Consider the following 23,756-nt stretch of genomic DNA (forward strand, 5'->3'; position numbering starts at 1 on the left):
GTTTCTTCACCGGTGGGGTTTGGGCAGGAGGAGCGGAGCCCTCCCTGCGGGCCCGCCTCTCCGCTTTCCCCTGATTGAGAGCGAGGGGAAGGGGGTCCACACGGGAGCCTCAGGGATTTTGTTACCTTTTCCAGCTATCGAGCTGTTGCCGCATTTGGGTTTAATAAAAACTGTGTACATTTTCTCTGTGGAGGGAAGCTGAGGGGAATGAGTAGCAGGGGAAATCTACCGTGACTTTTTCGGAGGAGAAAGTGGCTCCCGGTGCCAACAGGGCAGACAGTTGCTGCCGCTGTGCGTCTGTGCTGCTGCTAGCGGATCATCCCTGGAGCTGGAAAGAAAAGCTAGCTCAACGTTATTCCTCTGTATGTTTCCTCCGAAATAACACCACAGCACCAAGGTAAGGATGCTCATAATGTTCCTCGTGCTATATTATGTTTATCACAACCTTTTTATATCATTTGTCGGTAATTTTTGGTTCCTACATGATTGGCAGTTGCTTATGGAGCCGAAAAGTGACTTGAGTTTACTGCTTACACATGAAGGCATCACTGTCATAACTGTATAGCGTTCCTGTTTCAAGGCGCCACCTTCAATGAATGCTGTTTTATTTTTATTATTTTTAAAGTAATCTATTATTATGGGATGTAGTCGTGGCTTGTACAGTTTTAAAAAGTGGTATTAATGATGGTGATATCATTTGTGTGTGTGTGTGTGTGTGTGTGTGTGTGTGTGTGTGTGTGTGTGTGTGTGTGTGTGTGTGTCTGCGTCTGCTATTATGGTGTCCTGTACTCTCTCGGTATTGCACTGTACAGTTATTATTAGCTCCTGTGCTCTGGACATTGTGAATTTTGCTATCCACCTATCCATCTTCTCTGGATCATGTGCAACAGGCTGTCGCTGCACCCCCTCCTCATTTCATGGGGATGATCATATGAGAGGGCTTCGACAAGTAATCTCACATGATCTGTTTAAATTGCTCAGGGATCACTTCACATGAGATGCTGACAGCCCAGAGGGAGACGGTAGGAGTCAAAAGTGCTGAAAGTCAGTGAGGTACCAGAGAGGCAGAGAGAAGAACATCCTGAAGCCTTCTGTGGCAAACAGGAAATGGAGGTATGAAGATGTTGAGTAGAGATTAAAGCTAAGGACAGGATGCACTACAAAGACATCAGTAGCTTTCTGACAGAACATGCTGCTTATTATTGCCCATGCAGTGCATGATTGGCGGGCATCCATTGATTGGATCAAGCAGAGTTGTCTATTCCATCTGAATGAGAGCAGGCGGATGAAGGCCTTATAGATGCAGCTGACCGTGCTGGCTCCATCGTGTAGTTTAATCAAGGAAATGGAGACAGGAAGGGAGGCAAGGGTGGAGGATAAGAGGGGGCGTAGGAAGGAGATATGGAACGTGAAGGGGGTGGGGAGAGGACAGTAAGGAGGGAGGGGGAGGAAGGCTAATTGAGGAGGAGCGTAAATGTAGGACAGTGGGGGAGCTGAAAGACGGCAGCGGAGCCGGTAGCTATCACTGAATGGATGTGACCTCAGACCCCCCTGGGAACAGCTGCAGCAGCAGCAGCAGGGGCCGGGCTCCCACCTGATTTACGAGGCCACTTAGTGCACAGCGGGCCACACCCAGGCCCTTCCTCTGGACATGTGTTTGTCGTGTGTGTTGGTTTCTTTGTCAGCGACTGACGTACACCTTATGTGCGTGCTTGTCCCCTGAAGACGGAAGTGATGAATATGCACTTTGTTATTTTCCCTGTGTGTGTGTGTGTGTGTGTGTGTGTGTGTGTGTGTGTGTGTGTGTGTGTGTGTGTGTATGTGTGTGTGTGTTCCTATGGGACAGAAGTGATGAATGTGTACGATTGACCTCCGCGACGCATGCTTTGTGCCGCAGGGGCACATCTCAGGCTCAGAGGCGTAAAGTGGTACAAATAATCGCCTGTTACAGCCATTTACCTCCACCACACACACACACACACACACACACACACACACACACGCACGCACACAGTTTGAAAGCAGGTCTCCAACTGATGATCCCACAAGAGCCGTTATCTGTGATTTGTTCGGCAGTGAATCACACGCCTGTCCAACAAGCACAAACCTCTGCAGTCTTTCCTACATTCTGAAGGTTTCTCAACCCATGTGGCGTTTTATGGTGCAGTTAGATAAAAACAGCTCATTTTAAACTCTCAGCTATTTTGTGCACTCGCACAATACTGTGCTTTGCTGCTTTTGTGCTCTCCCATTCTTCTGAAAATCATTTTTGGCGTACATTTGTCTATTTTTGCATCTAGATTGCGGGGTGGGCCTGCCTCTTGGTTTTGGTTTGTGACCTCCGGAGCCGCTTTGAGCCAAAACGTTTGCCTTTGCCTTTCTGTAGCCACTCTGCCTCTCCACTCTGTGCTCACACTTGTGGGCCTTTTTTGTTGGGGGGGGGGTTCTTGCTTCTAAAAACAGCCTCCGGAACATCGGTGAGGAATGGCGTGGTTAAAGCTGACCTCTGCTTGCCAAAGTCTGCGGAGAAAATGAGGCTAAACATGTTATGTTGGTAGTAAATAGCAGCAGACTTTTGCTCTGTCGCACTGTGTTTATTATTGTGACAGCGTGAGGGTTCAAGTGCAAGGGCCTGTGAGCTGGAAAAGAAATGTTTATGTGCCTTTCATTCACAGAGTGACTCAGTTCGAGGATCTAAAAAGTTTGTGTTTTGGAAATGTGGCTTTATTCGCTAACATGAACGTTGGCTTGTCTTTCACCAACACTCACAATAACACCGCTGTAAACACAGAAATACTCATTATACTCGGGTGGAAAATTGGGGCTGAGTATCAGACCTCAGTGCTTTGGTGGTACCAGTCAGACACTGAGTATTGACCACTGTTTTTTATGTATTTTGGGGCTTTTTTGCCTTCATTAGAGAGGAGACAGTAGAGGTAATGGGAAATGAATGGAAAGGGACCAGAGACGAAATGCAACGAAGGTCCTCAACAAGACTTGATGGTTTGGTCCATAAAATGAAAATAGTGAAAACATTCATCACAGTGGTGTCTTTAATTGTCTGACCAACAGTCCAAAACCGAAATATATTTGGTGTGCTGTCACATAAGACAAAGAAAACCATCAAATCCTCACAGTTTAGAAGCACAGAATAAGAAATATTTGAAATTTTTCTTGGTAAATGACTTAAAATGTATAAATGACAGCTGCCTGTTCTTTTTCTGTGGACTGACTAATACTCTTTGCAGCTCTAACGTGCATATTCCCCCAAAAAACATATGGAAAGAGAACTTGAGAACTGTAACAGCAGTAGCATTGAAAAACAAAGGAAATGATACCCAGCCTGTATTTAATACTTGATGTGTGTAACGTAAAATTGTCTTGATATGTGTCCTGAAATATGACAGCATTGTCAGGCAGTTCATTGAGCTGATTTGTAAGTAAAATACAGATTGTGCTGTGTCACACTTTTGATCGTTTACTGACTGCTGATCAGTTCCTATGGGCCTCCCCTCGGTGCCCTATATACATGAACACATAGAACCAACACAATGCCAGCACTGTTCTCTGTTTTAGTGGACGTGGTCTGTTCGACGCTGACATCTCAGGGGAGTTAAGTGAGTCACCAGCAGTCCGCCAGTTCACAGACAGAAACACACTGCAGCACTGTGGCCTCATAGATGATCTGTTCTTTAAAGCCGCTCGTTAGAAATTCCCATAGCTGCAGATGTGCATATCTGATATAGCTTGATCACAGGAGTTGATTGTTCTGAGCGAACCGGCCAATATTTAATTAAACTGAGGCGACGTAATTCCCTCCACAAGTTGCTGAGCATGAAACAGTAACGTTGAGCATCCAAAGGCATAAACACTGCATACATAAACCAACAATACACACATATTTAGCTTAATAGACGTCTAACAGTTAAAAGAAACGACTGTTCCCATCAGAGCTCTGCTGCTGCTTTAAAATGGAAATGAACTGATGTGCCGCGGCGTTTGAGCAACTCTCCAGAAACAAGTGTAAGTATCTTACGTTTAGGCAGACTAATGAGGCAAATCACTAGCAGCGTGTCAGGGAAATGATACCGCACTCGAAACGAAGAACAACTTGATATTTAATTCACTGCTTTATATTCAGCACCAGCTGTGGCGCTCAGGGACGTCAAGCTTGAAAGTTGTGCGGCAAGAAGGTGCTCTAAAGGACAAGCCTCTCGCTCAGGCTCTGATTAAGCGTGAGAGCAGAGCTTGAATGCAGCTTTCGAGCATGATGTTCAGTCAGTGGCCCCTAAGAGCACCTTGAGAATTAAACATGACAGATACTCCTCTGCTGTTCCTCAGAGAAATCCCTGTAACTGTGGAGAGCTCACTGTTTTAACAGCGCAGTCTTCACTCTCCCATGGCAGCGGAAACGGAGGCCCTCCAGTTCAAGTGTCAGGTCTGGGGCCCTAATGAAAGACATGTGAGTGTCATTAATGTGCCAATTTTCGAGCAGCAGAAAGACGGCGGAGGTGTCCACAGCTGGCCTGCTGCTGGCTTAAAATTGGATTAAGTCCAAGCTTTGACATATCTGTCTGTGCAGCGAAAAACAGAACAGCCGAGACTTACCGCCGCAGCTTCCTCATGGTCTTTGTGACTCGTTAGCTTCTGTTGGACAGCTCGTTTACTGCAGCTCGCTCTCTGTGCTGCTGGTCCCCCTTAAGATCCTGCAGTGGCACCACGAAACTCACACATGCGGATCAGGTGAAATGCTTCAGCTGATCGCCACAGACAGCTGTGCTGCTAATTAGCGAGTTGTAAGGTAAACATTAAACCTGCCGAACGTTAGCATGTTAGCATTGTCCCCAGATGTCTCCCAGTAGCAGCGGCTGCTCTAGTAGACTGACTTGGAACATTAGCTCTGGAGAAAAGGTTCATCCTCCCAGACTGATGAATAATGGCCTCACTTGTGTAAATATTTGTCTGAGGCTGCAGACGGCTGTCATGGATTGAAATTATTCCTCTCACCGTCTCCGCCGTGCAGGTGCTGCTCTGATTTCTGTACATCGTCCCAGAGAATTAATATCCGTGACAGGCATTTATTAATTTCCAGTGAGGTCTTTTGGCTGCACTGCTCGCATTGTCTGAAGCATTTTCCAAGCTTGTTTATCTTTTCCCAGAGCTTAGATTACAGTGATGGCCTGGTTTAGGTTTAAGAATCAGACACGCTTGATTCACAAAGACAATACGCTGCCGTTTTGGCAGCTCCCAGCGTTTTCAGCTCTCTGTAAAAAGGCCCTTCTCGCTGTCTCTGTTTTCTCTTTGTCTTTCTTTCTCTTCCTTTCTCCCTTGAATGCCAAATATGTCATCTCCACGGCTTCAAGAGGGAGCCGCAGCTGGTTTCCAGGCACCGTGATGCAGGCTTCCTGTGTGATCCAGTTGAGCTTCCTGTGTTTCAGCAAAGGAAGGGCCGACTCAGCAAAGGCTGGGAGTTTGGGGAGGCTTATTGTACAGCAGATCGCAGCTCCACAGGCTGAGCCCTGAGCTCACACAGTCACAGCCAGGCAACCCCACAAGATCCCCTAAAAGTAGCCTACATTGTGGCTTTCTGGTGAGAATCGCATACACCGCCCTTCTCTAGATCCCCTTTCAGACGATCAGCGTAAACGGTTAAACAGATGGTTTCCTAAAAATGTCAAATTTTACAGATGCTCGAGCAAAGCTTGTTTCCTGTCAAGTTTTTGTCCTTTACTCCAAAAATGCAACCGGACGTACAACAGAATTGGAACTGTTTAATTATGTGGAGCATATTTTCCTGTCAGAGTCTGACAGATTGGGCTGGCGTTTCACCATTTTTATCAACTCAGAGCTCGTTGTAGGTTTTCAGATGTGTCTGCGGGGCAGAGGCACATTTGTCTTTGCGCCTCATGTGATTTCGTCCACCTTTTGGAGTGATTGCAGAGGCCAGGTGGGGAGTCAGAAATAACTTGTTAGCAGTGCGCAGCTATTTTCAACGCAGAGATGGAGCCGTGAATAGTGATATGGACTTGGCTGTCCTCCAGAGGTTGTGGTTTTGCCTCCATTGTTTCTAGTGCACAGCCGTGGGAGGACGTGCTGTGATGAGACGTGAATCCCGTTCGATATGAATATATTTTATGCGCCGAGCAGAAACCAGAACTGCTTAAGTGTTATTGATTTTCTAACAGGAAAAGTCAGGAAGTCCTTCCAAGGCAGTATCCCCCCAGAAGTGTATCTTTAGCCTCCTTCATACGCATGGGGAATGTTGGCAGGCGTCACGCCAGCATGTGTGGCGAAGTGTTTTGTGTGAGAAGCAGAGCTGAATTTTCAAGACAAGCAACAAGCTGTGTGTTGAGCTGCTCATAAAGCCAGGCTGGAGCTACTGCCTCAATTATTCAGTTAGTATTACAGAGTGGATAATTAGGAGTCTCCACTTTGGAAACCTCAAAATACCTGATGAACTTTTTTCACAGTGTATGTTCTGACTACGTGTACCACCAACATTTTCAATGCGATGACATCTCTCGCTAATTGAGCGCACAGTTATTCACCAGCCTTAAAGGACATTTCCATTTTTTTTCAGCCCGGTACATTTCCCATGAACGTGGCTGTTGTGGCTCCACAGCTTGTTCTTACTTGCGCTTGCAACTTCTGTTTTAGAGATTCAGAGAAGCGAGGACGTGCACAAACAAAGTATGCCAGGGAAGGTGCCACCCTCCTGCAGCTTTTCAAGTAAACATGTTTTCACATGAATTATTGCATTCCTCATCTCTGAGTTACACTGAACACAGATGTCTCATGGTGGTTAATGTTGGCAAACTTTGTATTGCAATGCTGTGGACATTGCTGCATTCACTTTGTCGCCCTTATGACTCCTCTGCTTGTGCTTCTGTTAACATTAAACATGTCATTGATGAACATTTTAATGAATGGATGATATTTGCCACTTTTGGACTCCTGTGGCTGCTGATCAGCAAATGTTACACAGTCCCACTCAATGCAACGCCTCATTCAGTGTGCGACTTTAAAGCTACCTGGAGGATATTACACTCCACGTCTCACCTGTGGTAGAAATAGTGAGTAGAAGCTGATGCCGTTAAAGCTAGCCGACGTGATGGAAACGTGGCATTGCTTCTCCTCACTCACAAGTTCCAACTCCAGCTCTCGCTGTTTAATATTTTCACTTTTCTTTCTATCTGACAGAACTTCTTCTATTGAGGAATAGTTCAAAAACCGGAATGCTCATGTAATGTGGAAACTATGATGACATTTTTCTCCTCGTTTGTGCTTTCATTCCTCTTTTTTTTTTTCTTCTGCGGAAAGATCTCAGTGGATTGTCTGGCCATATCAGTGTCCTGCAAGCAAAAGATTAAAGACATTAACATGTACCTCATTGGCTTTATTTATCACACAGAGGCTCTTCTGGCAAAGAGGGGACGATGAGTGGGAACACTTGAAGGATCAGACCTTCTGTCATGGTCTCAGAGGGTAGTCTGATTCATTGCTTTTGTCTGCTATGAGAGGGTCCTCCGGGTGGTGGTGGGAGGTAATAGTGGGGGGTGGACAGAGACACAGACGGACACTGTTTGGTATTCTCCTTCAGTCCTGTCCGGCGGCTTGTGCGTCTCAGAGCTCAGACATGTTCCCCGCTCAGCGCTGTTTGAAGGGTATGTGAAGTCAGGGGGCCACTGGTTTGGCTTGGCTCACAGTGGAGGGAGTGAACTGAGCAATTGTGTGGGTGGTATGATGGAGGGAGGGAGGCACAGAACGGGAGAGAGGAAGGAAACAAGGGAGCGAAAGGGGGAGGGTGGGAGTGTAGGATGCCAAAGATACAGTGCTGACAGTGGAGTGACTGGACACATCTTGGAATGTTTTAATTAGATATTAACTAAACTCAGTATCCTCAAAGTCTGTAGAGATGCTTTAGCCATGTTCAGTTTCACTTAGTTGCTTTTAGCTTAATGAACTCATAGATATTCTGTTGACCTTAAAAAGGCCTGAACAACCAGACAAATACTGTACAATTGCAGGAGGGCGGATAAGGCGAGGCGAGGAAAGCCTGCAACTTCCTTTTTCTTCAAGCTTGAGGCAACCCCTTTCCCCTCCGAGCTGCACACCGCCCTTTCCTGTTTTTCCTTCTTTTCCATTCCTTACGTTCACGGCTGGAGAAGAACAGCCATTCTGAGTGAGTGAAGCCCAGGCCTTCTCCTGAACAGCGCTGCACTGATCCACCACCTCTTCTTTACCGCCGCTGTGTCTCCTTTACTGTCTCTTGCTCTTTCTCTCCCCGACTCTGCTGGTCATTATTCACGGCAGTGCTCGCTGAAGTAAGTACTTCTAAGCACTTGCAAATGCGGCTCAGTTTAAAGGAAAGTAAATCCACTCATTCACAGCTAAGGTTTGTGTGGCTTAATTAAGCTGGGTTTTCTTCACCAGCGGTTTTCACACAGCGCCTCAGGACCCCAAAGGAGGTTCCTGGGAAGTTAAATAAGAAGTTTTATGAGTTAATTATAATGTAGGGCTGGGTGATGCATCGAATGTGAGATGTGTGAGCAGTTACACTCTACGTGCACCTGCCACAGTTCATGAACTGTCTTGTCCGCTGATGACAGGTGGTTGGGTGTCTCCAACTTGTTGTGAATTTAATAGTCACATCTACAAGAGGGACGGACTCTTGGTTCTTGGTTTGTGTGGGTCACGAGAGGTGATTCTGTGTTACTCAGTCTGCAGGTTGCTAACACTAGCTAGCAGGCCGTCTGTAAGTATCAGACTGATGTGAAGACACAAACGGCAAGAGCAGACGAATCAGTGTGCAGCTTTTCTTTAAAGCTCATTATTAAAGTGGATGTCTGTGCTGTGCTCAGCTGAAGCATCCAGGACTGACAGGCTGACTGTTTTTTTGTTTTTTTTTGAATATGCATGACTATGACAGCTCTGCAGGCAGCGCAGGTCTTTTTAATTCTTGCTGGAGGAAAATCTATTGCACAGAATAGAGCGTGTACTCAATTATTAAATTAGTTAGTTAATTATAGGCCTGGAGTTAATGATTGTTTCCATTATTAATTCATCTGCTGATTTTCTTGGTCTGCTAAATTGATAGTCTATTTTTCTAATTTCCTTTGCGATAATTGAATTTGTAATGATGTAAAACAGAAGGATATAAAAATTCTCACATTTCTGAATCTGTAATTAGTTAACGTTTGGCATTTTTGCTTGATAAATGATTAAAACAGTAATGGAATATCAACATTTTTGATTGATATGATTAATTGAATATTTTGATTAATCGTTTAGTTAAAGAATTAATAGCCACAAACTGAGGAAAGGGGATTGTGGGAATCAGGGCGTCGCAAATGCAGCATCCCTTCGTCATGGCTCTCATAGCTCACATTTCTCCAAAGTGCAGTAACGCTGTTGCAGGTTACTATCCTGGTCAGTCCCTCAGGAATGCCTGAGAAGCTCGGTCCGTTTTAGTCACGCACCACAGTGTCTGCCATGCATCACCTTCTCCTGCCAACTGACAGAGCTCTGGAAAGCCCGTAAAACACTGGGATTCGATTAGTCACAGCTCAGGTGTGTGTGACAAGTGGACGGGCGCTGAGGAGTAAAATGTGCGTGCGTGCTGGTGTCTGACTGAGACAGGAAGGAAGAGCGTGGGAGCTACTTAAACTACTTCAGTCTTAGAGAATAACCAGCGCTGCTCTGTCTTGCGACAGTCAGGAAACTGTCTGGAATTGATCATTTTTATGCTTTCCCACAGAGATATACGTTTGAGCATTGTGATTGTTACGCAGACGTCTCTTAATAGTCCTCATCCTTCCCTTCTGCACATGAACAAGTTTGATTCATATCCGTGTCACAACTGAAGTATTCACAGCGTTCGTGAAAGTGCGCTTTTCGAAGCTCATAACTCAAACTGACTGTATTTATAATAATGTTACTCAGTGAAACAAGGCTGAGTTTTCTTGGCATTATCTTGCTTGTTCGAAAGACAAAGTGGGAAATTCTGTGAAGTGCAGTCAGGAATTATTTCGGGTCCGATTATTCAGTGGCCTTTTATATGGCATTGGGTTTTAAGTGTTTCATTTTCCATCAAACTCTTGTGCATTGTTACATTGTTAACGTGGCTCATATGATTCAAATCTCAAATTGCACTTCATCAAATTGCAGGTCATCAAGGATATGTTCACTGCTTTATTTTTGAACATGAGTAAGACTCCACAGCAGCAGTAGCAGCTTTGTGGGGCTGTACTTAGCACAGCATGTTGATTTGAGCTCAGTGCTAATGTCAGCATGCTAACATGCTAACATTAAGCAGGCATTATGTTTACTGTGTCCGTCATCTCGGTTTAGCAGTAAACACAAAGCACAGCCCAGGGTCCAGTATCTCCTGATAAAAAGCATGTTGCAAACTACAGTTTTATTAGCTTTGCCTCTGTTGGGTATATCTGCACAGCTGCTCCCTGTACAGATATGACAAAGAGCCTTCATGCGAAAAAATCAGTCATACGTGATAGAAAGCGTGTCTTTGGGCGACTTGTGGACTAATGAAGGCTTAGACACATTACTGCATATCAAGACATGCCTGGCTTTACTGTGAGCTTCCTAGTTTTGAAAGCACGCTTTCAAAGGCTAAACAGTTGTTCCATTGAGCATTCATTTACCCCAAAAGAAGATGCAGTGGAGTGGTAAATTTTCTCCAAAATGAACAGAAAGGTGGGAAACAAATGTCATTTTGAATGACTTTTTGTGTAATGTGTTGACTGTGCTTAATGGCCATTTAAGGCAATTAATATGTACAATACGAGTCTTGACCTTAGAATAGTACTTTGACCACCAATAGCAAGAACAAAAGCAAAAGCGTAATCATCCACTTCCAGTCTTCATCAACAAAGGGTTTTTAACCTTTTTTGGCAGTGTACCTGATTCTGCACTAATAGATAAACTTAATTTCCATGCTTGATTTGGGGTTTTCATCTTTATTCTGCCTCTTTACTTCTGAACTGGTACACACAAAGAGTGCATTTATTTTAGTGCCATGTTAACCAAAACCACCTTGAAATGCTGATAAGCTGTATGCAGGACTTCTGAACTTCTGACCTGAGCTTTAGAGGTGTACTTGAAGGCAGCGTCAGATCCTTCTCATAGGCCTTTCATGGTCTGCTCTCCGTCCTCTGCTATATTTCACTGCACTTTTTTTACTGAGCATTCCTCTGCGCAGCTGCTAAGCTTCGCGGGATTGAAGACAACACGGTTATTTTTCTAACTTGACACCTCGCTGGCGTTTTATAGACGCAGTAGTTTGCATTTGAATGATTCCTCGGAGCTGAAGTCGAAACCCCAGCAAAAGCGCGTGGCTTTGTTATAAGAGGAATGTGAGTCTACTTTCCTTCATTTTAAGCAGTTTTCAGTTTTATTTTAGGTCATCGCATACACATTGTTATTCTTTTGACAGTGTGTTAGCTTCAGTATGCTGTGGTGTTGGTGTAACAGTGGCAGAGCCAGGTTAAATGTGGTATTCATCGTACATGGAAACACACACACACACCACCACCCATCTACAGCAGGGGAGTTTCAAGCCAGCTGATCTAATCTGGGGGGCTGTAGACAGGCCGTCTGCCCCTCTGTGTCTATATAAACGGACACACACACGCGCGCACACACACAAGGACTCAGGAATGCATCGCTCAACACTGCGCACACTGAACGTCAGAGCTTCCTTTACCACACTGTGAGGGAATGCAGTCTTTTAATGTACCCTCTATGAATAGCCAGCAACAGGCACTGGTCTGACTGAGAAGAGAAAAAGGCTTGTCACTGTATCGCTGTCTATCTGGCTCTAATTTGAACCTCATGCTTTAATATCCAGTGTGGTAGACAGTAGCCATTGTGCAGATTCCCATAGAAATGACTTCCATGAGTTTGTGATTTACGGTCAAGCCAGATATTGGTTTTACAGTAAATTCCACATGTTAATGAGATTCGGCACATGCTGATCCCACGCTGGCCGCCGCACCTGAACACAACGTCGTGCCATTGATTCGGTGCCTCTGCGAAGGAGCTTTCCCAGCTGTCGCTTATTAGAACTGCCAATAAAAGGCGGTGAGAATCCCAGAAGTGTCAGTGCTAGCTAAATCTTTTGAGGCAGCGGCAGTGATGTGGAATTTATGAGAGTGAGGGGGTCACTGAAAAACCCCATCTTCTTCATTGACAGTACAGAGTCCAAATATAACCTCAACTCTGTTCTCATGATGTTTTCTCAGGCATTTTTAGCCATGCTAGCAGCGTGGCTCTTGGGATTGCAGTATTAGTTGAGTGGTCACAGGGAGACTCAAATATCTCTGCAGCTATTGGATGGTTTTCAGTGAGATTATGCGCAGACATTCGTGGTCTCCAGAGGGTGTATCCTACTGACTTTTGTGATCAGCACTATCATGAGCTTGGGTGGTTTTGTTCTCGCAACGCCAGCAGAACAATGTTTTCTATTCATCTTGCAAATATCCCTGCACAAACTTTGGCTCAGATGTTTATGTTTCCCAGAGGATGGCTCCTACTTACTGTCTCCGTCGCACCACTATGAGGTTGAAAATTGTGGATTTAGTGAAACTGAGTAGGTTGATTGGTTAGTGGATGGATTGCCACGACATTTGGAAATGATGACATTCACACCGGACTTAGCTGTAATTTTTTGTGTTGTGTTTTGTGTTTTGTGCTAATTAGCAAATGTTAGCATGCTAACACATTAACCCAAGATGGTCAACATGATAAACATTATACCTGTTAAACACCAGCATGTTAGCACTGTCATTCTAAGTGTGTTGGCAAGCCTTTGATCACAGCTCTGCCATGCTAAAACACAGTCTCAGCGAGCCGCTAGCAGGCCTGTGGACTGTTCACAAATCAGCCTTTAAGTGCAGAGAAAGGTCCTTCAGTTCCCTTATGCTTATTAACTCATGAGCTGTGCATTTAAGAGTGGGACAAGATGCATCAATATGGCTGAGCAGAGAGCCTGCACACAGACAAGGAATCAATATATATGACAAGAGAGGGGTTGACTCTTGGGAGCTGATGCTATTTACAGTAAAAGGGATTGTGGGGAAGAAGGAGGCAGCAGTCCAAGCCGGGAGCAAACTAGTGCGGCTGTCTGTGTATGTCTGGACGTGAAAATGTGTATACAAGTTTGTGTGTGTGAAAGCAGTCTGAATTGAATTATCCTCCCTTTACCCTTTGACCGACTGAGCACAGCCGAGCCCCTGCCGCTGGATAATTTATTATCTCCAGTTATAGCCAAACCATTTACAGATTCAATCTGTCATCTCCCGGAGGCCGCCTCTCGCTCCTCTGGGCCCTTTTGTCCTGGAAATTTGGAATTCAAGCGTTCAGGCCACCAAGCTGTTATTGTTAACAAAAGAAATGGCTTATTGCTTTTCAGAATTACAATAACTTTTTGCTGAAACCACCACACGTCAAAGATTTTTTCTTCTGTGTGTTTCAGATGGACCTCAAGCTGCTCTTGATATCTATGTTGTTAGGAGTCTTTTGTTACAGTAGCGCTCAGAAAGGTAAGCTTTCTCAGTCACATCTCATTTTATTAAATTGGACTGTGCACTGTATTACTGCAACATCATTATTCTGTAAAATGATGTCATTTCGTTGATGTCAGCTTGCGTACGGTTGATAATGATGACTGCCTCCCCAGAGAGAGAGGATGGCTGCTTGGTCTTAATGATGTCATCTACCTTTAGCATGGTGGAGCATAGAGGATAATGGAAAAGATGGAATATTCCGCCTCTGTCTCCAATTACTGTCGAGCCGCACAGTGTTCCACATGAACTGATGTGTAAACACGGGGGGCTTAACGGGCTGCTTACTTTGCAGGGACTGTGCTGCACCCCTGCTCCGTCTGACTCTGCCTCCTCTTCTCTCTTTGTTTTCCATCCAGAGGGGAACGAGTGCATCAATGCCAACGCCAAATACTGCGGGGAATGCATCCAGGCCGGAGCCAAATGTGGCTGGTGTAAAGACCCAGTATGTGAATTGAAGCTGTCAGCTATAATCACTGCTGAGAAATGCAGTTTGATGCCTTCATGATGCCATTAGTCATATAGCAATAGTAAGCATGTAGCTGAGGCTCGTGCCAAATGTCGGGCGGCTTCTAATGATCATTTCTGATCATTTTTGACAGTAATGGATTGTTTAGTCTTTGAAATGTCAAAAAAATAACCAAAACAGCCATCTTGAATAACTAAAGCAATTAATTAACTAGACTATTATGAACCAGTGAAGTCCCCATCATTGATCATTGATGTTGCAGACACAATCTGTGACATGTCAGCTCCTGTCTGGCCTGTCTGAACTTAAAAGGCAGCATTCACAAAGTTGTAGGACTTTCAAAGGGAGATATTAAAGATGGTGAAAACAGCTAAAAGCTCCTACGAGATCCTACATTTTCCATAATGCAGCTCAATAGTATCTTTTGTTCAATCCTCTCTGCCTAGTAAGCGGCCAGGTCTCGCCCACAGTGCCCCCAGTTTGTAACGTAGGCCTTACATTTTAAATGTGTATTTTCCAAGGCAAAGCCAAGAGTCTGAGAGTGTAACCATGATGAAAGCTCCTCCAGAGGACATTATGCAGTTTTCAGAGTGATGCACCTTATGACAAATAAACCGATTCTCTCTTGTAAAATTGCTGGATTGTCCTTTAATTCACCCTGTGCTACTGCTCGCAGAACTTCCTGAAACAGGGTGAGACTGTGTCGACCCGTTGCGACGAGCTGCAGTCTCTGATAAAAAGGGGCTGTGCGGAAGCAATGATCGAAAACCCCCACGGCAAGCAGGATACCCTCAGGAACAAAACGGTGACAAATCGCAAAAAGGGAGCAGAGAAACTGAGGCCGGAGGACATCACTCAGATCCAACCCCAGAAACTCAGCCTCACCCTCCGATCTGGTGAGAATGCGTGTTCCTGAAGCTTTCTCTGAAGCTGTTCATACCTTTCTTACATTACCTGAGAATTTCTGTATCCGTTAACTTCTTGTAGGTGAGCCCCAGTCTTTCGACCTGAAGTTCAAACGAGCAGAAGATTATCCCATCGACCTGTACTACTTGATGGACCTGTCCTTCTCAATGAAGGACGATCTGGAGAACGTCAAGAATCTGGGAACCAGTCTGATGCTGGAGATGTCAAAGATCACCTCTGACTTCAGGATAGGTGAGGATTGTCATTATGCATGCAGTGTGATCATCTCTCTGTCCAGGACCACTAAACATCCAGAAATCTGCTTAGAAATCGTAGAACAAAAGATGTTCCTTATAACCCCAGAATTTGCCTGAGAATCATCAGTTTTTAAGTTTTGTTTCGTGCCAAAGCGATTCAGTGACAGTTGTCTGTATATCCATGGGTACGTTGCAAAAAGGAACTGCTAATAGCTAATTAGAGATACTTTTTATGGTGCCAATTTGTCAAAATGTTGGCAAATATAAGTACACCACAGCTGACTCCATGGCCCCCAAATTATTGGAACTGTTGTTTAAAACTTTGAGAATCATTATTCCCCAAAATAAAACTAAAGCAAAAAAATAATGACAGTGTATTAGCAAGACATTAATATGATTTTTTTCATGTTGCACTGTCTATGTATTTGTTGACATTATATTTTTTTGTGCTATCTGCATGGTCCATCCACATAGAAAACCTGTGTGCATACAGACAGACAGAGTTGGAGAGGGGGGTTGCACGGTATTTTCAGGTGTCCTGTTGAGTACATTAAATGCCACCCAAGTTTGAATGACCTTTTTCTGACCTGCACAAACAAACCAAAGAAGTAAACAGTTGAGAGGTCGCTGACCTCCTCTGAATTCATTTGGTGTTAGCTTACCTTAGAGTCTCAAACCAACATCTTGTTAAGCTGTCTAAATAAATCTCTTTATACTTAACGTGTTTACAATTCAATTCTGAATCCTGTCCTCCAAAGGCTTTGGTTCCTTCGTGGAAAAGACGGTCATGCCATACATCAGCACCACCCCAGCCAAGCTGCTGAACCCGTGCACAGGCGACCAGAACTGCACCAGCCCTTTCAGCTACAAGAACGTCCTGAAGCTGACCAGTGATGGGAAGAAGTTCAACACCCTGGTGGGCCAGCAGCACATCTCTGGAAACCTGGACTCTCCTGAGGGGGGCTTTGATGCCATCATGCAAGTGGCTGTGTGTGGGGTAAGCAAAGGGGAAAAAAAGAGAAAATTCCTGTTTCCCTTCTGTGTTGCTGTGGGAAATAATCCCACTCAGGTTCTCAATTCCCGCTAATTTTCCCACAATTACAGCACTTGCTCGGAGGGATACAGCGGCAGTAAATGCGTTTATGTGCTGATGTGTGAAAAGGTATTTTATGACTCCTTGGTGTTTACAAGGAGATTTTTTGGGATGCCGTGATAATGAACGGTGAGTGTGTCATAGCCTGCTCAAACTCTCCTGAAGCCTTTACAGAGAAGATAAATCGCTGTTAACGGTTTTTACTCTCTTTCTTTCTCCTTCCTCAGGAGCACATTGGTTGGAGGAATGTGACTCGTCTGCTGGTCTTCTCTACTGATGCCGGCTTCCACTTCGCTGGCGATGGCAAGCTGGGCGGCATTGTTCTGCCCAATGATGGAAAGTGTCACCTGGAGAACAACATGTACACCATGAGCCACTACTATGTAAGTCGCTTAATGTTGTTTGGTCTGTTCTGAAAGGTTTCTACTTGTGGGACATACACCGCCTCTGGTGTTGGCTTTGAGTTGCATTGTAAATCGGACCTTTCTGTTTTTAAAGGACTATCCCTCCATTGCTCACCTGGTTCAGAAGCTGAGCGACAACAACATTCAGACCATCTTTGCAGTCACAGAGGAGTTCCAGCCTGTTTACCAAGTGAGTTCTCGTCTTTTCTCTATCTGATACACCTTGACTTCACTTTTACTTCGTTTGGTGCACACTCTTCATCATTCCTTTGTGTGTGTGTGTGTGTGTGTGTGTGTGTGTGTGTGTGTGTGTGTGTGTGTGTGTGTGTGTGTGTGTGTGTGTGTGTGTGTGTGTGTGTGTGTGTGTGTGTGTGTGTGTTTGGAAGATGCCCAGTGCATAAAAATATCCACTTGGGCTGATACATGTGCTGCGAGTTATAGTAGCATCCCCTTGAAGCTCTGATTATTTCCTTCTGCCATGCTGTTGCTTTTCTGGCCAATTCAGCCCATTTCCATCTGAGCTTGATAAAAGTTCATTACGTAGCCTCACAGTAGCTTCAAAGCAATAATGATTTCACCATATCAAGATCGGAATCAAGGCTGTGTCCATCAACCTGGAATGAAATAGTTACAGTCTATAAAAGCTCATAGAAAAGTATTATTGATGTGTTGTTGCTGAAAGATCCCAGGGATCACATGATTGACAGAACCTTGATAAAGCTTTATTCTAAACTTTTCCTCTCTTCTCAGGAGCTGAAAAACCTCATACCAAAGTCTGCAGTGGGCACTCTGTCTGCCAACTCAAGCAACGTAATCAACCTTATTATAGATGCTTACAATGTAAGTACACTGTTGAGATTGTTCTTTGATGAAAAATGATGAAGTTTTGATTAAAGCATTCAACAGTCTGACTGAGTTTGGGCCATCAGAGCTTTTTCCAAACACATATTCTCATTTAAATGTCTGCTAAGGCTTTGTGTATCATTCGCTGTCCAAACAAAGCTACCAGACGACATTCCAGAGCAGGAAATACCAACATTCATGTTGTTATCTCTTGGTTTTTGGCAGTCTCTCTCGTCCGAGGTTATTCTGGAGAACAGCAAGCTTCCAGAGGGAGTGACCATAGCTTACACCTCCCGCTGTAAGAACGGGGTGGTGAGTGAGGGCGAAAATGGACGGAAGTGCTCCAACATCTCCATCGGAGATGAGGTGAGGTTTAGAAAATTGCTCTTTTTGCCATATTTCACCTGTAGATGATTAAACCTGTCAGTTATCAGAACACACACCGCCATTCAGGTCGTGAAGATAGAATTCAATTTAACTTTTTATCACCAGCCGATCCATGTTTTGAGCAGACTTGTCTTTCTTTGTTGTTGTCTTAGACTTGGCTGGGCACGTTTGTGTACTTTGCTTGGCAGGAAACACACAGGCACAAAGCCGTGACCTTTAGCTAGCTAACATGACACATGGAAAATGATGAATGCACGGCACAGACGTGCGAGAAACCCAGTATTTCACTCTCTGAATCAGGCTTTCTTTATGCCTTCACCCCTAGGTCACTTTTAGCATCAGTGTGACATCTAAGGGTTGTCCCAAACAAGGCAAGCCTGAGACCATCAAAATAAAACCCCTGGGATTTACAGAGGAGGTGGAGATTACCCTCAACTTCATCTGTGAGTGTGAATGCCACAAGGACGGAGTCAAGAGCAGTGAATTCTGCCATTTTGGGAACGGGACCTATGAGTGTGGAGCCTGCAAGTAAGTCAACATTTCCACAATCTGTATTGTAACATACACAAAATATCCAAAACCAGCAAGTCTCATATTCAGTTCAGTCTGTTTTAGTGATCTGAAATCAGAATCACAACCTTCCCCTCGTCTCAGGTGTAATGAAGGACGTGTGGGCAGACAGTGCGAATGCAGCAGCAACGATGTAGCCACAGAGGACATGGACCGGACTTGCCGTAAAGACAACGGTACGGACATCTGCAGCAACAATGGAGACTGTGTGTGCGGCACATGTGAGTGCAAGAAGAGAGACAACCCCGAGGAGAGGTACAGCGGCCCGTACTGCGAGTGTGACAACTTCAACTGTGACCGCTCTGGAAACAAACTGTGTGGAGGTGAATATGGCAGAGAATGACATGAATACCAGACAAGGCTCGTTAAAGCTTCCGTACTCAGACCGCTTTTTGTCCTCAGGGCACGGACGCTGTGAGTGCCGAGTGTGTATTTGTGACCCCATGTGGACCGGAAGTGCCTGCGATTGCTCTCTGGACAACAGCACGTGCATGGCCAGCAACAAGCAGACCTGTAACGGCAGAGGAGATTGTGTATGTGGCACCTGCAAGTGCAACGACCCCAAATTCCAGGGTCCCACCTGTGAGACTTGCCCTACATGTCCAGGAGTCTGTGCTGAACACAAGTAGGTCTGAAATGAAGATGTATGAATGTAGAAATACTTTTGTGTATTACATATTTTGATGTACCTTAAACAAAGTGTGGGTTCTCCCCTACTTAAAGGTCATGAAGTGATACTTTCGCTGAGCAACTGTATTATAAGGAATGGAGGAGGGTATCCAGAGGTCCAGTTTGGCTAATGTGAGCCTTCATCAGTGTGCTTTAGCCCAATCAAGTGGTTATCTTTCAAAGTTAAGGTCTTGAAAAATGTTTCCTTGCTGAAGCAGAGGGATATTTATCAGTAGTCACATGGGGCTTTGTTGCACGGACACACTTTCAGAACAAACCTGCATGTGACTGCAAGGTCAAAAAAAAACATAGGCTGATAAAGTCTCATATTTGCTTTGGCTTATCGTAGGAATGTGTTTTTGCATGAAACAAGAACTGTGGAATATGTCCTCCATCTTTCATGATCCGGTGCAGTTTTTCTACAAAGGTGCTTCAAGGTCATTATGGAGAGGAGGAATTAAGCCCTGTGACTGTAAATGTGCATGTGGTGTTTTAGTGTTGCAGATAGACCTGAAAAAAGTCATTAACGCCTTAATGAATGTCATGCAATTTTTCAATAAGTTTTGCAGTTTCTTTGCGTGTACAAATAGAAAATATACAAAAGCAGGTTAAAGGGAGAGATTTGAGACATTAGGGATCAAAAGTCAAAATGTTCAAGTCGGGTAAAGACCAGTAATTTCAGTTCAAAAAGGTTAAGACAAATCCAAGATTTTACAAAAGTGCTTCAAAAGGTCAAAATACAGTGTAGTGATTTCTAGAGTTTTTACCCCTTAATAATCAAGCAAACCTCACTGCTCATCACTAACAACCACACCTTGTTCCCTCCAGAGAGTGCGTCCAGTGCCGGGCGTTTGGCACCGGTGACAAGAAGGACACATGCAAGGAGGAATGCGACTACTTCAACCTGATCAAAGTGAGGGACAGGGACAAGCTGCCCCAGCCCAACGACGCCTCTTACCCCGTGATGCACTGCAAGGAGAGGGACGCCAACGACTGCTGGTTCTACTACACCTACGCTGTCAACAACAACACGAAGAAGGAGGTCCATGTGGTCGACATGCTGGGTAAGCAGAAAGCTGGGCCAACATGGACCAGGGTGTGGAAGCTTTCTGTTACAGAGCACGCTAATTACAGGGGCGGCGGTGGTTGGGTTGTAAAAATAGGTCATTTGTTTATTCACATACAGCCATGTGATGGTATGATTTCACATGGCCTTATTATTTTAAGCTCCCTAAGCACTCTGCTGCCCCTTGTTTCAGACTGCCCCGCCGGTCCTGACATCATCCCCATCGTGGCGGGCGTGGTCGCCGGCATAGTCCTGATTGGCTTAGCCCTGCTGCTCATCTGGAAGCTGCTGATGATCATCCACGACAGAAGAGAATTCGCCAAGTTTGAGAAGGAGAAGATGAACGCCAAATGGGATACGGTGAGTGTTTGGAGCTTCGAGCGACTCTGCGAAAGACGAGCTGGATAAATATTTTTGATTTTTTGGAGGACGTTCGGTCAAGTAATTTAAATGTGGAAAACAGGTGTTCGGCTGCCCTGCAACGCCGGCCTCTGCCAGGGAATTGACTTGTGAAGATCATTCGTTGTTCTTAGCGGCAGATGGTATTTGCAGACTTACTGATATTATTACGAAGTGTCTTGTTCACATTCTGTTCATTCTCGCAGCTGCAGAAACAGATTGAATATGTTGCTTTTGAGTGCCGCTCAAAATAAAGAGGGAAAATGTCGGGGCCCAGGCGGACTTTTTTGGAAATGTTATGCACTGTGAGCATAGCTGGACTTTTTCCAGGGAGTGGCCACAGCTCCTCCCCTCGCTGCTTCCTCCCCTCTGTAGCATCATCAGCCAACATCAATATGACAGAAGACTGGAGCTCAGCAGCTTCATGAGCAGTAATATACCTCCACCTAGTGGTGGAATTGTGTCATAACCACAGCACGTGTCAGTTAGGTGATGCAGATGTTCCCAATCAGCGCTGTGACCACTCTGGATGTTCTTACGTAGGGTCTTTCTTGGGCAGGGCAACCTAGGGCTCCAGATCCCTTTAATTTTGAGAAATGAGAGATTGTTAGTGAAGCGCTGACTACCCTGGGTGTCCTGACATCACAATCTCATGGTATCTGTTGTTGATGATTTCAAGGCTTGTGGCTTTTAACTAGTTAACTCACTAGTTTTAGACCGAATCTTCAACTGCTGCTTTAAATAGAATTGCAATCCAGCTGAAACGTCAGCCCCTATCTCTTATCTCTTATAATCTGTTTCTCACATTTCATTGCTGTCAGTGGACTTTATTCATACTTTGCTTCCTTTATACTGCCTCTTTTATTCTTTTTTTCCTGTGTTGTTCTGTTTCTTTCCTGCTAAACTCTGTTCTGCCCTCATTCTCTACCTGTAGCAAGAAAACCCCATATACAAGAGTCCTATCAATCAGTTCCAGAACCCAAACTATGGACGTAAAGCTGCTGTCCTTTAAGTTTGTATTTCTTTTTCTTTCCACTTCATTTTCCTGCATGGGCTGATTATGTGTGTCTTGATTTCACTCGGTTGCTACTTTTCCTCTACTTCTCCTGTCTTTTAAAACTATCAAGTAAACTTACAGACAAGTGCAGACAATGTTTTGTTCATAGTTAGTAAAAAGGAGTGCATGAGTGTGCTGTGACAAACACTACAGCTGAGAAACCTGTTCAGGGTTCAACGATATTAAGTGTCTTCAGGGCAGAAATACCAAAACCTGTCGGGTAAGTATGTTGTGTATTTAAATTCGATCCTAACCTGAGCCTCCTGATATTTGCTATGTTGTCACAAAAGCATGGCTGTGTGCTCAGTGTGATGATGATGAACGATGACGCCTCGTGCACATTACTTGATGACTTGAGCAATAACAACGTGATTGTAACTCTCATGTTTGTTTTGCAGGGTGAAAATCCAATCTACAAAAGTGCTGTCACGACTGTGGTCAATCCCAAATACGAGGGAAAATGATGGCCTCATACTTGTCAATGAACTCTGCTATCAAGTATCTGACAGCTTCAGCATTTGCCGTGGGTTTGGGCTCTGAGGAGAACTTGAGGGTGGAATTAATGTCATTTTCTTCCTGTCGCTTTACCATTATAATGTACCATACGGCCACTGCATCTGTATTTTACTAACAACTACGATTTATATGCATTTGTTGTGTTTTAGATGTACAGTATACAGTCTGTGTATATACTTTTAAGTTGCATATTTGCAGAAATGATGACATGGAGGTGCTTTTTTCCTGCCACAGGACTGGTATGGGTGGAGGATTTAGCTTTTTTAACAACACGATGTGGACACTATGGATAAACGATATATGTGCAAGAATTCGTCAGCTTCTGTCTCTCCCTCAGACACTTTTCAGTCTTTCACGCCGTCTTCTTGTCTCTCTGTGCACTGACTTCCTGTGTGTTTCCGTGTGTTCCAGACAGGACCTGAGTTTAATATGTAAATTGTCAGCCATAGAAGCACATTATGTCGATATGTGTGTATATATAGAAAACAACTCCCAATAGGAAATACTGAGTACTGTTTCTTATTCAACTTAGATTGGACAGTTATGTTGAATCACCGTAGATGATGGAGTACTTGTAAATGTAGTTTTGAACTGCAGCTTTGAAACATCCAGTGTTTGAGATTTTATTGCACTCTTATCGAGTACTAAAAGATGGAGAGTAATATCAACTATCGTTATTTGAATTGTTGATATGCTGTCACAAAGGGACTGTATACCACTTGTTGAAATTATGAAATTGTGGCAATGTTGAACAATCGAAGCATTTCTATAGTTATGATACAAGTTGCAATTAACCAATGGAATATTATTGTGTTTGCTAACTGCAGTAACTTTATTACTCATTCTCAGGTCCTTTCCTGTGTTTATCAAGTACGCCAAAAATATGTTTTCTGTTGTTCAGTGATGTGAGTCAATTTTTTTTTTTTGAGATTGTAAGACTGAAACAGAAGTATTTGTTCAGACGTTGTATGAATCACCTATGAAATGCTTTCACACCCAAATGCCTCCGAGGTAACACACACAAGCCTTTACAGTATTGTTTTCAAAGTGCCTTTTATTTCAATATCACATTCTCTCCCAATGCTGTTCATGAGTTATTTATTAAATAAAGTACAAAAACTGTCTGTGTTTTGGTGTGGCTAACTATAAGATGACCCATTGTGATCTAAAAAAAAAAACTTACATTTTTTTAAATTGTTTTTTCATATACTCGGCCAGGAACACGAGCAACGACACATCATTTCTATAGAAACAAAGCTCCAGTTCGATCAAATTCGCTACGAGTACATAGACAATCCAAGTATAGCTGTGTACAATAGCAATACTTGGATTGTCAAGGCACTGTAAGACTCTGCTGTCAGTACACAGCCTACTTCTACTGAAACATATGGAGCATAAGATCCATTCCATATCCTGCCTGGTTTGGTGGTCACAAGTGTTTTTCCTACTAAAAGGTTTATTGACAGGGCTCATTCACAGGAGGCGGGGTTTTGAGCTTGAACATACATGATCATTATACACAGCATTTATGTTAGAGTAG

General features: G+C 44.2%; 1 protein-coding gene across 1 annotated transcript; it reads left to right on the forward strand.

Moving 5' to 3' along the window:
* Positions 1–23,336, forward strand: itgb1a (integrin, beta 1a). Its single transcript, XM_070986001.1, has 16 exons — positions 1–397; positions 13,493–13,559; positions 13,940–14,025; positions 14,726–14,945; positions 15,037–15,207; positions 15,971–16,209; positions 16,533–16,688; positions 16,804–16,899; positions 17,460–17,549; positions 17,778–17,918; positions 18,265–18,467; positions 18,594–18,832; positions 18,912–19,134; positions 20,007–20,242; positions 20,438–20,604; positions 22,099–23,336. The coding sequence occupies exons 2-16, from the start codon at positions 13,493–13,495 to the stop codon at positions 22,162–22,164; spliced, it is 2,400 nt and encodes a 799-aa protein (XP_070842102.1). The 5' UTR covers positions 1–397; the 3' UTR covers positions 22,165–23,336.
* The last annotated feature ends 420 nt before the right edge of the window (positions 23,337–23,756 follow it).

The sequence above is a fragment of the Chaetodon trifascialis genome, chromosome 18 (assembly GCF_039877785.1).
Source record: "Chaetodon trifascialis isolate fChaTrf1 chromosome 18, fChaTrf1.hap1, whole genome shotgun sequence".
Taxonomy (NCBI): domain Eukaryota; kingdom Metazoa; phylum Chordata; class Actinopteri; order Chaetodontiformes; family Chaetodontidae; genus Chaetodon; species Chaetodon trifascialis.

Bases quoted from the DNA above. Each gene is read 5' to 3' on its own strand.
- itgb1a (XM_070986001.1), top strand. From the start codon at position 13,493: ATGGACCTCAAGCTGCTCTTGATATCTATGTTGTTAGGAGTCTTTTGT. The intron at 17,550-17,777 runs GTAAGTACACTG...GGTTTTTGGCAG, and splicing joins TTATTATAGATGCTTACAAT to TCTCTCTCGTCCGAGGTTAT. The intron at 19,135-20,006 runs GTAGGTCTGAAA...TGTTCCCTCCAG, and splicing joins GGAGTCTGTGCTGAACACAA to AGAGTGCGTCCAGTGCCGGG.